The sequence below is a fragment of the Etheostoma spectabile genome, chromosome 7 (genome assembly GCF_008692095.1).
Source record: "Etheostoma spectabile isolate EspeVRDwgs_2016 chromosome 7, UIUC_Espe_1.0, whole genome shotgun sequence".
Classification (NCBI taxonomy): Eukaryota; Metazoa; Chordata; class Actinopteri; order Perciformes; family Percidae; genus Etheostoma; species Etheostoma spectabile.
In genome coordinates this window covers 16,957,173-16,971,748 of record NC_045739.1, presented here as the reverse complement: position 1 = coordinate 16,971,748, position 14,576 = coordinate 16,957,173, and the positions used below count along the sequence as shown (strand labels likewise).

Below are 14,576 nucleotides of genomic sequence, written 5' to 3'. Positions count from 1 at the left end.
TCATGTGGTCTGATGAGACAAAAATATAGCTTTTTGGTCTAAACTCCACTTGCCATGTTTGAAGGAAGAAGAAGAATGAGTACAACCCCAAGAACACCATCCCAACCGTGAAGCATGGAAGTGAAAAAATCATTCTTTGAGGATGCTTTTCTTCAAAGGGGACAGGACTACTGCACCGTATTGAGGGGAGGATGGATGGGGCCATGTATCGCAAGATCTTGGCCTCCTTCCCTCAGTAAGAGCATTGAAGATGGGTCGTGGCTGGGTCTTCCAGCATGACAACGACCCGAAACACACAGCCAGGGCAACTAAGGAGTGGTTCCGTAAGAAGCATCTCAAGGTCCTGGAGTGGCCAAGCCAGTCTCCAGACCTGAACCCAATAGAAAATCTTTGGGGAGAGCTGAAAGTCCGTATTGCCCAGCGACAGCCCCGAAACCTGAAGGATCTGGAGAAGGTCTGTATGGAGGAGTGGGCCAAAATCCCTTCTGCAGTGTGTGCAAACCTGGTCAAGAACTACAGGAAACGTATGATCTCTGTTATTGGAAACAAAGGTTTCTATAACAAATATTAAGTTCTGCTTTTCTGATGTATCAAATACTTACGACATGCAATAAAATGCAAATTAATTATTTAAATATCATACAATGTGATTTTCTGGATTTTTGTTTTAGATTCCGTCTCTCACAGTTGAAGTGTACCTATGATACAAATTACAGACCTCTACATGCATTGTAAGTAGGAAAACCTGCAAAATCAGAAGTGTATCAAATACTTATTCTCCCTACTCTATCTTCTGCACTTAGAAACACAAATCAGTATTTTCAAATTTGGAAAGATACAGTTCTGTTCATGAGCCTGTTTTGGTCCTGGTCTAAATTACAATTTAATCTGGTGTTGTTCTTTGCGTGGTGTTAAATAATTACTCTAGTTTATTACAACTTTGATTTTATTGTCATGCTTATTAATATTGTACTATCCAAGTTAATTGCTGAGAATTGGGAATGTATGGACATTGCTAAAAAGGAAGTTCAACAGTGCAAGAAAAATTAGCAGGGCCAGGCCAGCTCAGCGGCGTCTTTCTCCCCTCGTGTCCCGCTGTCTCTCCTATCTTCACCGGCTCCCGCACCTTGTCCCTTCTCCCCTTTTTACCTGCCTGTCCACTGTGCACAGGGGCTGCTCCTCTCTCTGCTCCTCAGTCACAGAACAGAAGAGAGAGGCGACTGGTTTGGGGGCCTCTGGGAGAAAAATACCTTGCGTGTTCGCTGGACAATACTGGCGACTTTTTTACAGAAAGTCACTGTCTTTTCTACAGAAAGTGGCCAATTTTGTTGCGAGTTGCTTTTGTGAAAAAAAGTTGCTAAATTGGCAACAGTGACTTTGAGTTTGGGGAGGAGGGGGGCGGAGGGAGACGACTCTCTCCAGTATTTTGAATTTGTATACCCAGTAACTATTTTAAACACTAGCTGTCAGTTTTACACATTGCACCTTCAATCCTCATATTGTTTACAACCTGTCTAATCGTACAAATGCTTTTTGCTGCCTTGGACCTCATTGTACTGATGTCCCTATGTTCACAGAGCAATTTAGGCAATTACTTTGGTGAGCACGGAGTCATCATAACCAATAGAAACAATGGCCAAACTACACAAATAAGACTGAAATTGTAATTACCCAGAATGAAACCTAACTCGAGCTGGTTCGGAAACTCCATAAATCTGTAATAAGTTGCTAATCAGGTGCCAATCGACACAGTCCAAACATCAAAGCTTTGTGGTTCTTTAATCTCTTTGGACAAACTTTTGGTGTAATAAACACGGTTTTTCCTATTAATATTTGTGAACTCCAGAAGAAAATCTTCAATGAGCAACAAATCATAGAACAATGAGTTAAGATTGATGTTAAATAAGATGGACTTATTACAGTTAAAATGAGTTAGCTGGTTTAAAAGTTGGGTCATGGAGTCCGATATGCAAATAATATCGGGTAGTGAATTCCAAAGTTTAGGTGCAGTGTTACCGGATAAAGCGGATGAAGATGGATGGATGGAGGTGCAGTGTGGGAGTTATGATGAGACCGTGTGTGTGTGTGTGTGTGTTGTATCAAACAAAAGATTTTGATACCAATACTAAAACCAATAATGTGACTTTGATACGAGTTCCTTAACTTTTTATGATACCAGTTTTATAAAATCCATTTAAAAAAAAAAAAGGAACTACAACATTACGGCAAAAGTCTTGTAATTTATTTTTCAGTTCCTACTACGTGAGCTACTCTGTGCGTAACGTAGAGTTTTGTAACGGACAGCAAATTACAAGCATTATTAGATCTAGGTAGAAACACTGATGCTGATGAGATCTGGTCCTGAGGTATTGAAATTTGGTATTGAATAACGAGGAATTTTTAGCTACTCAATACTAAGGAGGCAATTCGGTTGGTGCTTAAAAAGTATTGAATTCGGTACACAGCCCTAACCTGAGGACCATCCCTGCAGCTGTTGAGCTCATTAAGAATTCATGGTCAGCATGGTAACGCTGTATACAAAGGAGATCAGTAACAGGAATCTGAACAATGTTTAACAACTACTGTTACAAACTGGTGAAATATCACTGGATATCTGTACAAGAAATACAAGCCTCACAAAGATTTGAGATTTGCAATTTGGTGATGATATCTGGACCTGAATCATTTCCTTAAATGTGGTCTTTGTTTCCAAAGTAAAAAAAAGCTGGCAAAAGCCAATAGCGATAACGTGGAGTAAAGGAGTCCAGAACAGTGGTGGAATACATTTTCAGATTCTTTAGCTAAATAAAAGTAGGAGTAGGAGTAGAAAGCTAGTAGAAATTGTATTTATGCACACTTCTTCAGTAAATTTACTTGTTCAAATGTTCTAGAATAAATTCCGATGGTAGAGATCCCCTTGTTTTCCCGGGATTTTCTGCCAAAATCTACTTGCCTTTTCCTGGAAAAAAAATGCTTCCAGTAACCAGGGAACTAAAGCATATGTGTGCTTGTCTGTGTGTGCCCCTGTGTGTTCACGTTCTACTGGTTTGTACTGAAAGAAAGGCACATTCTCCAGACCACATTAACACAATGCAACTGTCATTGCTAAATACTGAAATCCAACCTTACAGTAAATTGCTGTTATGATAATATACCTGCATCAACTGTTCTGAGGCAGCTCGTCCCTTCACATTTCACACTTAAATTGCCGTTTATACTCCGTGTGTGTGTCTTTAGAATGAATAACTGTGAGTGAATGATACAGAGTGCAAAATCTGTAAGTGACTTTAAGGAATAATTTAACATTTTGGTGAAATATGTTCAATCGCTTTCTTGCCAAGAGTTACATATTCACATTGACACCATTCTCATGTCTGTGTGTTAGGGTACAGCAAGAGCCAGTTGGCGATTACTTTAGGTTAGCTTAATAATAATCTTGTAACTGTAATAAAGCCTTTTTTACTCTTTTGAATGCCTTAAATATTAATTTTTGTTAAACCTTTTTAGACTGTGAGTAAAACATAAAAAGACAACACATCTTGCTATTTTTGGTGCATACTGCTCAACCATGAGAGCAAATATTTGGTGTCAATGTATTATAGCCACCCAGTCTGCCTCCCAGCACCTACAGTACCTTTTGCAGGTCTGCAATGGCCTGCTTCAGATTCTTAGCCTGCTCATATTTCTCCTGCCTGACCATGTCCTGCTTCTTTTGGTCCAGGAGTCGGATGATGTGGGCAACTTCAGGGTCCTGGTACATGTCGAAGGCCAGGTCGTCCAAGGGAGAAATAGACTCACATTTACTGGGTGCAAGACAGGACACAAAAACAACATTTTAAATACTAAAACATTTCTTTCGTTCTCTCAGGTCTGAGCTTGTTGAGCGTTGTAATAATATAAAAAACAGAATAGCTTATTAAGTCTCTAAATTCCCTTGAGATAATGCCAGTGTACAGTAGAATACATGTGTCATCATCAGTTACTTGGGCTTAGTATTGTGCAAATCCTGATCAAAGGGGAAAAACACTGACTGACCCCCAAGAAGTGAGACCCTGAGGTGAACCGTCTCTAGGGGGTTGATTTATAAAAAAGAAAAAGAAAAAAAGGAATATTTCGCAATGTGTTTTCCTCTTTGTACGGGCCGCCACCTGCATTGTCTTCAAATGTGAGTGACCCTAAATGCTTTATTGGTAGGCTTCCAGACTAAATGGCTTTGTTGAACAATGTTATTGTCACAAGACAAAGAAACCCGGGTTCAATGGCCTAGCCTCACCCCATGAAGGTCGAGTCCAAGGCGGCGTCCAGCTGGGTACTGTTGAGGTAGTGTTCGATCAGCTGCTCTCTGCTTGGCTGGTGGTAAACAGATGGACAAATTACACACACACACACACACACACACACACACACACACACACACACACACACACACACACACACACACACACACACACACACACACACACACACACACACACACACACGCATATATACTCTTGTATTACTGTGCTCAGAAAGAGCTGATAATTGTTTTCTAAAACCATTAGCTTTAAGGTGATCTTCAACTTGACCCTTTACCTTTCAAAAAGGTCCTTTCAAAAGTGAGGATCAGTCAGAATGACTTTAACAAAAAAACTGTGGACCTTAAAATTACAGTAATACAAGTACACTTACACACACACACAAAACCCAAATCTAATCATTAATCGGCACCACCAGGCTAGTGTCATATATAGAAACTTGTAATCCAATACAGTACGTACACCGCGAACATCACCTGAAGTGTTAAGCGGCCAATCATTATAAAAACAGGAAACAGTGTTTACTGACGACATTATAATGCTTTACTTTATGAGCACCATATCAGCATTTAATATGATAAAGAATATTACTAAGAGGAAGCAAAAAAAGCTATGATGGATAGACTGATGTTTAATATGTTACTTATAAATAATATGTTACTGAGTCTATATCCTCAACATTCCGCTTCCGGGATTGCTACCGTGCAAAGCAAGACTATAAAATGTAATATTTTTATGTTACTGTTACATTTTCTTCATCAGTCATCGACATCAATTAGCTCTGATGTTTTTGCACTGGCCATAGGCACATTTCTCTTTTCATGCTCAGTTTCAGGCTGCCTCCAATAAATTATGATAGAGGTAAATGGATTTTGGTCTGCAGTATGCACATCATTTAAAGATAATAGCACAGGCAAACTGCCTATTGCTATGCTATTACTGCTATTATCTTTAAATGTGATTAGCTTTCTGAAACTACTCTGCAACAAAGAAAAATAGCCCCTATGACAAGTGATGACGATGTGTTGGGTAAATAATTCAGCATAACAGGGCACCTGAAAGTTTCCCGAATAACAAACCTCTCAGCATTTTTCCTGGAGCCCATTTTGACATATCATAGTCTGAAAGCTGAAAGAGCAAACTTATATATGATGGAGACTTGATGGAGGCCATTAAGGCAATATTCTATTTACCATCAACCATCACACTTTTTCAATGCTGTAGCTGTAATCACCATGAACAAAATTCCATACACCTCAACTGCATTGGATTGGAGGCAGAAATCTCAAGACAGATCTGTGTGGCTAGTTACCCTGCTAGAAATAAGAGAAAATATGTGTTTTTCTTCAAAATTTGGATGATCTGACACATTTAAAGCAGCAGAAACTTAAATAAGCCTTCTCCCTGTATCCATACCACAGTGTCTCTCCACAGGACAAACGCAACTTCCACTCACAGAACAGATATAAGAGCACAAGCCGACCCTCCAGGCAAGATCACTGCTGTGGTGGAGGTGCTCAGAGTCGGATTAGTGGAGCAACAATGCACAGCCTGTTCACTGGAATCTCTGCAAGTGTGTGTCTGTGTCTTTCCATGTGTCGATGTCAGTGTGTGTTTGTGTCCTCCAAAACCTGTCTGCATGGCTATCTGATTACACTGGCAAACTAAAGGCCTCCTGTGTGATTACATACTGTCCTCCCTTTGTGTCTCATTACTACATTCCTGACACATATACACGCAACTACACACACACACATGTGCACGCATGCATGCACGCACGCACGCACCCACACCCATACCCATATCCTCACACACACACGCACATGCACGCACACACAGTAGTGTCTTTGGATCAGTCAATACTAATAAATACTACATAAAACACCTATGTTTATATCTATTATAATTGTTCTGGTCCATCTTCATTAGTATTGTTAATTTGAATTCTAGCAAAAGAAATAAAATGTATAACTTCGCAGAGAGGCAATAACATCATAACAGGAAGAGAAACATGATTAGAATATTTGTTTTGTTTTATGAAGTTTACAAAGAAAAAATAAATGATATGCGATATGTGAGGAACACTTATTTCACCTGTTTTGTATAACTGACCTGTTTCCCATTTTAACATGCCAAAAGTTTTAAGTGTTAGTAGATGGATGAGGAAACATCAATCAACCCTTTTTTAAGTGACTGATGACTGAGCACAGTCATGTGTCTCACAAAACCACAGCACAACAGCCCCACCTATAGCTGTGTGGATGAAAGTACTGAGATGGGTGATGGGTGAAGAGAGTGCTCACTTACAATAGTGTTAAAAGCATTGCCATCCAAAGAATCTCCCAGAACATTAATGGCAACCAAAGCAACCTGAAATCATAAAGAGATGTTGGTGAGGTGGTTGAACAGAACAGTTCAACCACCAGAAAATAAAAAAATCAATGCGTGTTTAAAATGGATGTATTGGGAGGTTAATAATGACATATACTGAAGTTTTAAAGGATGAGGCTGGTGAAATTCTATATTTGTATTATTATCAACAAATCACATGAAAAGCCCAGAACCAACAATTAATTGATCCTACTTACTTAAGTACTTACTTAAGTATTTCCTGTGTAGACAAAGCCTGCATTTATTTCTCATCAGTGAGCCACACTAGGGGAAATGTTCCTTTGTTATGATGAACACACACTGTAATTTGTTTTGAGTAAATCGCACACACACACCGTCCTGCTGCTGTTAATACTGATTTAAGCACCAGATGTGTATTAATTAATTAATTAATTAACAAATGCACTATTTACTCCTATTTGAGTGATGTGTGTCAAAAACAGCAGTGACCATGTAAGACCTGTTTTTATAGATTTAAATTTTTAGCAGGAACAAATGGGGCTTGGGACTGAGTGCCACATAGGGAGGGAAGTACTAAGAGACGGACTAACACATTGTTGGTTTAAGTCTTTTTATGGGATTTGTTGACAATAAGGAGAGTACAGAAGAACCAGCCTCCTTTGGGTAAAAGAATCTGCATAATCTATTACAGTGTTTTTTACAATCACTAACATCCTTTTGTCCAATCTGTAGTCACATTTTCAAACTCTAAACACAATTAGCCCAACATTGATCTGTTCAGGCCATACCATTAACACAATTTCTGGTGTTGTTACCAAAAAATATGCAGCATTTCTGAATGAACATTGGAACATTAAGAAGACACATCGGTGAGAAAGAAACGCCATCAGGAAAAGAGCAAATATTACAACGTGTTCTGCAATCTCAAGGGCTGGTTTGGTCTCGTAGAAATGCCAGATTGGTCCCCACAACACTGATCGACTTCTTTTGTTTTGAAATGACCTCCACTAACGACTGGTGCCAGAAGTAGAGAGGGAACAGGTTGGAGGAAACATGAGGACATTTGTGAGTGCATGGGACAATATAGCATTTCACCATGCACATGCAATCATAAAACTGGTTTGAGGCCTATCCAAGAATGGTTTCCCTTTTCCTCTGACACTTGCTCGCCTCTCATTAACCCATTGCGGAATTTTGTTCTTCCTGGACGTGGAAGGTGTATGATCATCGGCCACATGAACAAATGTCTCTGCAGAATGCAATGGATGCTGGCTGAAAAGACATCTCAGCTGATGACTGCCAGGGCTGGATAAGGCTTGGCAGTCATCAGCTTTGTGTTTCAATCCAAGGTGCATAGCAAGAGAAAACATACTGTAAGATGTGACGTAGATGATAACATGTGACCAAATGCTGAAGATCGCATGGATTAGAACAGTACTGTGCATTTTTGTTTTGTTTTCCCTTCTGGGCCTTTTTTAGTTTCATTTTAATTGTGTATTTGACATTCTTCTTACACATTTTGAAACAAAAGCCACATAGGTTGGATTATATGTTGATCACTAGCTGGTGTTTTGATTTTGAGTCAGGTATGTCGTGTTTTGATAGTGTATAGTGAGAATGTTGTTTTTATTGCATTTTCAAATGTAGAGTTGGTATTTAATAAACAAAATGTGGTTTTGGGCAGACCACATTAGCCTATTTGGCTCGTTGTGTGAGGTCGGTGTGTTACTGTGTTAAAGGTTTTGAAAAAGTATCTTAAGTATAGGTAAACACTTGTTAGCAATTGAACAAAACTGTATAATCAAACATAATCTTTCATAAACTATATATTATTATAATTTTCTCTCAGTCAACTAAATGGTTATACAACTAATCATTTGTATGCATGGACTTTTGAAAATGCAAATAAAGCGTATGCAGTTGAGGATATAATTGGCAAGATGATATAAATAAATATATAGAGTGTCTACTAAAGCAGTTTTTAAGCACATTTCGAGGAAAGCCACTCAATTTAATATTGGAAGGAAGCTACAGAACAAAGAAAGCTAAAATGTGTGTTTTCTTAAACACCAAAACATATCATTGTGACACTAAAATATTATCTTGGGTGGTAGGTTGCTATTGAATACCAAGCTTAGTGCTGCTGAAACAGCAGAAAACAAGACAAATAATTGCTGTGCTTCAAACACGGGAAGAAATTCAGAAAAATAGCTAATGACTTTATATAATTTGAAAACACTAATGTTTGAAAGACACTGTTTACAGAAATGGCTGCTTCTATAGCTGCTGTTATTGGTGAGATACTTTTAAACAAGATGTTTATTTCTAATTAATGTAACCTAATTAGTTCTGGAAGGCAACTTTTTAAAACTCACAAACTAAGTAGAACAACGCATAAACCGCGCTGCTCACAGTTTGGATCTGTCTTCTGCAACAGACAAAAGTTTTTCTGAAGTGAAATAGTGGTGTTGGTGCATCGTTACCGTCTACCAGACTACCTGATTGTGGTGATTATAATGGTTGACATGGCTCCTATGGAAGGTTATTCTCAGGTATGTTCCGATGGCATCTACATGGACTGATTTCAGCTCCCGAGCTTTGAAGCCTGTCTTCTCATTGTCCGACAAAGACACGTACCTGTGGTGGGAATAAAGTGTTGTTTTTCAGTCCAACTCCTATGCGGACATAAGCAAGTTTAAAATGCAGTGCTGCATTTTCATTTTGTGATGACTGATACACTGTAGAGATACTTTTTTTGTTTGTACTTTGTTTATCCCTGTGGGGTAATTCATACTGTAACTAATGGTTCATAATTTATACAGCAAAATGCCATAACCTAGACCAGGGGTCTTACGTTTTCCAGGCCAAGGACCCCCAAACTGATGGCGAGATGGAGCGGGGACCCCCTAATTATATATATTGTATAAAATTGTGTTATATCAAACTGGTCCTATAGTGCCATGTGTGCATTGATGACTGAAAGACATCTTATGCAGTACCTCCGCGGACCCCCTAGGGGTCGCGGACCCCCTGTTGAAGACCCCTGACCTAGACTATCAAATGCCTTTTGGAGATCCAACATGGCTTTGCCAAAGAGCTTTTCTGCATGAACGTCTTTCCTGGAGTGATTAGTTAGATACACTATCAAAACCAGATCAAAGGAACTAGAGCTGCACAATATATAGTTTTTTTATTGTCATTGATAAAATCGACATCATCTGGTGCCATATACACAACCTAAGAGGTTGCAACATATTGCAATAGACACTACAAGAATTTTTATGTTAACTGAAATAAAATGTTGGTAGACCACTACACTTTTAAGTGTAACTGTCATTCTTTTTTTAGTGGTGCCTGTTATTGTCAATTCAATGTTTAATCTCTTCAATAAAAGAATGTTAGATATGATTTCCTTTCATTTGTTTTAAATTACTCATATTATGCTTTTTGACTTTTTTCCTTTCCTTTATTTTGTTATATATCTAGATATCATCATAAACTGCTCCAAATAGCTCTATTGTAGCCCAGCCTTTACTTCCGTGACAACCGTGCGTCACTTTGTAAGACGTTATAATGCTCGCCTAGCTGCTAGCATGGCACGTCCTCACACTCTGCTTCTGACTGGCTTGTAGTGCTGACCTAGGTACTGCGCATGTGCGATTCCCAACAAAGATGGAACAGAAGCGTTATGTCTCACTCTGTAGCTAAAACAGAGAGCTCAACACACAGTGTGAAAAGAGGAGCTGCAGCAATGTGTAGTACAACAAAAATATGGTTGTTTTTTTTTAATTAAACCATGTAAACCTATTCTGATATAACCTCTAAATACAATTATGAACCTGACAATTAATGTATTCTGAGCACTTTAAATTCAACAACAAATTTGTTTAATTTTAGAAGAATACTGAAAGCAACAGACAGGCAGAACTGAGTACATTATAATATCTTCAAATTTATCTTAAGTAATATCGTAATTGCGATATTCAACAACGTTATTGAGTATTGCATACTTTCCTCATATCGTGCATCCCTAAAAGGAACGAAGCTGAATGAACTAAGCTTTGTGTGTGCAGCATCATCCTAATCTCAGAAATAATCTTGCATTGACCTAATGTGCAATTATAGAAAAAAGGCACAAAAGGATGGAAGTTAAACTTGGGCATGACCAAGTTGGGAGTCTCACCCAAGTCTGCGAAGCTGCCCAGGGAAACCTGATGTGCTGGTTTCAGGCAGGGTGTCTCCAATGTGGAACTCCACCTTTGCTGGAATCAAGTACTGGTGGGCCAGCAGCTGCAGTTTCCTCACTCTACTTCTCTCCACCAGCTGGAGGGTGATGTGCTGAGGGTAGGAGCACAGCCTGTGGAATATTTGATTAATACAATGTTGAGTTTTTTAAGAAGGTAGAACAAAATAATGAAAAACTGCCAAGGATTGTATTGCTCTTGCAGCTTAGGAAGACATAGAGCTGCCATGCATGAAAGTGACATGTTTTTGAAAGTAAAGTGCTGTGTTAATGTACCTGCTGGATCTCCAGCCATTGACTGTGGGTGCATGGACCATGAGCTCCTTGGCACTGAAGTTGTCCTCATGACTTGAAGAGTTGACCACAATGAATCCTATCTTTCTGGGCATCCCTCCAATGGACACTGATAGAACAGAGCAAAGAAATTAGTTCAATTAGTGACAATGATGAATGTGAATATGCCATTGAGAGTGATTTCACTATTTGCATCTATCATTACAAAGGCATAATGCCTGGAGCTGTTCTATTGACAACAAGTGATACAATAATTATAACCCTCTGTATTTATGTCTAGTTTAAACAAAGAAACTGCGGGGGGAGGTTAAAGTCTGGGTATCATACATCTTTCTTACATACTGAAATGTGTCCATTGCACCAAGTACTGTTAAGGACTGAAAACTGGCATTAGATGGCTTGTGAGATGTTTAGTCCAGTTTACTAATTCTTTGAGCAGATAGTTCCATATTTAAATGTTAGCCAATTTTAGATTAAATTCTATTAACATTGTGTTCTTGCATGGGTGCTTGAGTTCAGCATTTGAGAAATTTGGCTTCTTTTTCTGAATGAAAAATGTTTTTGTAGAAACAAATGTGTATATTTCTCAAGGTAAAGTAATGACAAAAGTATAGTTAAGGTGTCAGTAACCAAACTCAAGTATTGTATCAGCACTTCTACTGACCAATGTACCCAACCATGTGAATAGAAAAATCTCAAGGACTGTCACAGAACCTAGTCCATCTAACGTTAAAACACTTCCAACAAGAGGCAATATTTACCAATACACCAAAACGGTTTAATATGACTTTATCACTTTAGCAATAACTCATCAATGACTACTTTTAATAAAGAATAGAATAAGAATATTTAATTTCATAACTTAAAGAAAAATAACAGAAACTATCAACCTTTGGTACCGTAGCAATGTTAACTTGTACTTTATTTATCATGTCTGTGTGTATGTCAGTAGGAGCTGTAAGATACGTTATGTCAAATCCAAGAGGCTTACAGATTTGTTGAAGGGTTTCTTTGTGTCACACTAAACGAAAATATTAAACGGTTTCGATTAGTGCATGAAGTTTAGCGTATGTTCTCTTCGGGTAAAAAAAATGATCTTGGAAAAAGCCTACATGACTCTCTTGGGTAGGAGGAGAACAGAGAAGCCCTTCTTACTGACTTGAACGTGTTGGGCGGGGGCATTAAACCTAGCTAACAACTACTCAATCAGCCAACATTGCTAGCTCATCTTACAGTAACATTAGCTGTATTCTAAAGATATTTTGACCGGCTTAAAATAAAAAATAAAAAGTCCTGACAACTGCCGTTCGTTATTTTCTACCTTTAGTAGGTGGACTTTTTAGAGTAAATAACATTTTCTTGTGGGTAATTCAAAGATATCCTACCACAAACATCACCGTAACGTTGACAGCTCGTAGTCCCATCCCATCTCCATAACCACCGCTGACAACAACCAGCGCGGACATGCGCAATAGTATGAATGTCGTCACTCGCAATGGGTTGTAGTAAATGTAGTTTTACACGGGTACAAGTAGCTTTTAAAACCAGCCGTTATTTGTATATCTACCTGTTCCAGGACCCACCTCTGATTGTATGATGTATCTGCCTACATCGTGGCTACTATTATCTTAATAAACATCCAAAATACATTTATAATGCGTTTCACGACTTCTTCCTGGCCCACGGGTGGAGCAGAACATCGTGCCTGTTGTTACAGGAAGTAAAACAGTTGTCTCCAAAATAAAGCGGGAACTTTGCAAACAATGATTTCTACTCGTGATATAAATATTCCACAATAAATAAATAAAAAATATGCGATATGTGAATACGAAATGCACAATAATGAATGCTCAGAATTATGTGTTAAAATATTTTTTTAAGTAGATAGTAGTAGCCTACTCATCCTTCTAAGTTGTTAAAATTCCGTTTCGATTAGATTTGTTTGGTATTGGTATATTGAGGCAAACGTACGTACATTCACCAGCCACAAATCTGTATATCAACAACTTAGTAGGCCTATTTTATTTTGAAATCTCTAAACGGATGTTATGCATTTTAGTGTCTCGCTAATCTTGACAACTGGTCAGTCGTTAAGCAGCATGGATGACATGGAGAATTGGCCAGAAATAGAGAAAGCAGCGACAGAGAAAAGACGTGAACTGGTTTTCCAGGGTCCAACTTTTGACAAGAGGATTTCCTCTAACGGGGGACTCGCCTCTGCTATCTATTCCCTCACACTGCTGAATTACCTGGAAGTTAGCCAGTGCCCGAGTTTGACAGAGATCCACGAGGACATCCAACATCTGACAAACCTTCAAAGCCTTATCTTGTGCAGGAACAAGCTCGTGTCCATCCCGAACGTCGTCGGTAAGCTGAAGTCCCTGAAGGTCCTGGACCTTTCAGTCAACAACCTCAGCGTTTTACCAGAGGGGATCACTCAGTTAAAGGAGCTAAACACTCTCAATGTGAGCTGTAACAGCCTAAAGGTCCTGCCAGAGGGACTGATCCAGTGCACTAAGCTCTCCACCATCAACATCTCTAAGAATCACATCACTGGTTTCCCTGCTGATTTCTACTCCGAGAAACTCGATCTCCTCAGCACACTGGTCGCCTCTGACAACTCCATCGAACAGCTGAGTGGAGATGTCCACAAGCTAACGGCTCTAAAGGTGGGCCGCACTTCAATCGCAGATCTATTGTCCAAAAACTGGCTTTGCTATACATAGCAAGTGCTGCTGGGGGGATCAAATGTACTCCGACTTTAAAAGAAGCTGTTTCTAAGTATGGTGTATATCTGAAATTCTAGCTAACGAGGTTTCACATCTGCTAATATGCAATGCAGCACGAAAATGTCCGATATTTAAACAGAGTTTGGTGGGTAACTTCAACACGTGTGTGTGTGTGTGTGTGTGTGGTGCGGTTGGTTGGGTGGTGGTGTGTGTGTGTGTGTGTGTGTGTGTGTGTGTGTGTGTGTGTGTGTTCTTTCTACCTAACACTACAAACGTCTGTTTTCCCAGGACTGGATCTCTCCACAACAGCTGAGTGAGATCCCCTCTGACCTGAGTGACTGCCCCAAGCTGAAGGAGATTCACTTCAAAGGCAACAAGTTGAACGACAAACGTCTGGAAAAGATGGTCAACGGCTGCCAGACCAAGTCCATCCTCGACTACCTCAGAGGAAAGGGAAGACAGGGAGAGGACGGAGTTGACACGGACGGGGGTCGCAAGGCTGACAAGGGGAAAAGGCAGCAGAGGAAAAAGAAGGAGAAGGTGGTAGACGGACAGGACGAGGTGGAGGAACTGAACAAGATGGTGGTGAGGGTTCTGCATGTTTCGGACACTCCTACAGCTCTCACCGTCACAGTGAGTGCTGCGGTGAAAGATGTTCGA

General features: G+C 39.4%; 2 protein-coding genes across 5 annotated transcripts in view; one reads left to right on the top strand and one right to left on the bottom strand.

Moving 5' to 3' along the window:
- Positions 1-12,686, bottom strand: part of cep104 (centrosomal protein 104) — a 39,594-nt gene extending 26,908 nt beyond the window's left edge. Inside the window, exons 1-8 of one of the 4 annotated variants that reach the window (XM_032519961.1) lie at positions 12,573-12,686; positions 11,170-11,296; positions 10,834-11,007; positions 9,149-9,287; positions 6,606-6,668; positions 4,274-4,350; positions 4,036-4,068; positions 3,635-3,803 (exon numbers count right to left, since the gene is read on the bottom strand). In XM_032519961.1, the coding sequence (XP_032375852.1) occupies positions 3,635-3,803; positions 4,036-4,068; positions 4,274-4,350; positions 6,606-6,668; positions 9,149-9,287; positions 10,834-11,007; positions 11,170-11,282 (768 nt within the window). In that variant the 5' untranslated portion in view covers positions 11,283-11,296; positions 12,573-12,686. The remainder of the gene's footprint in view (positions 1-3,634; positions 3,804-4,035; positions 4,069-4,273; positions 4,351-6,605; positions 6,669-9,148; positions 9,288-10,833; positions 11,008-11,169; positions 11,297-12,572) is intronic. The other 3 variants (XM_032519963.1, XM_032519962.1, XM_032519964.1) reach the window with 3 other exon arrangements.
- A 554-nt stretch (positions 12,687-13,240) lies between these two features.
- Positions 13,241-14,576, top strand: part of lrrc47 (leucine rich repeat containing 47) — a 4,487-nt gene continuing 3,151 nt past the window's right edge. Inside the window, exons 1-2 of the mRNA XM_032519990.1 lie at positions 13,241-13,856; positions 14,205-14,568. Of these exons, the coding sequence (XP_032375881.1) occupies positions 13,287-13,856; positions 14,205-14,568 (934 nt within the window). The 5' untranslated portion in view covers positions 13,241-13,286. The remainder of the gene's footprint in view (positions 13,857-14,204; positions 14,569-14,576) is intronic.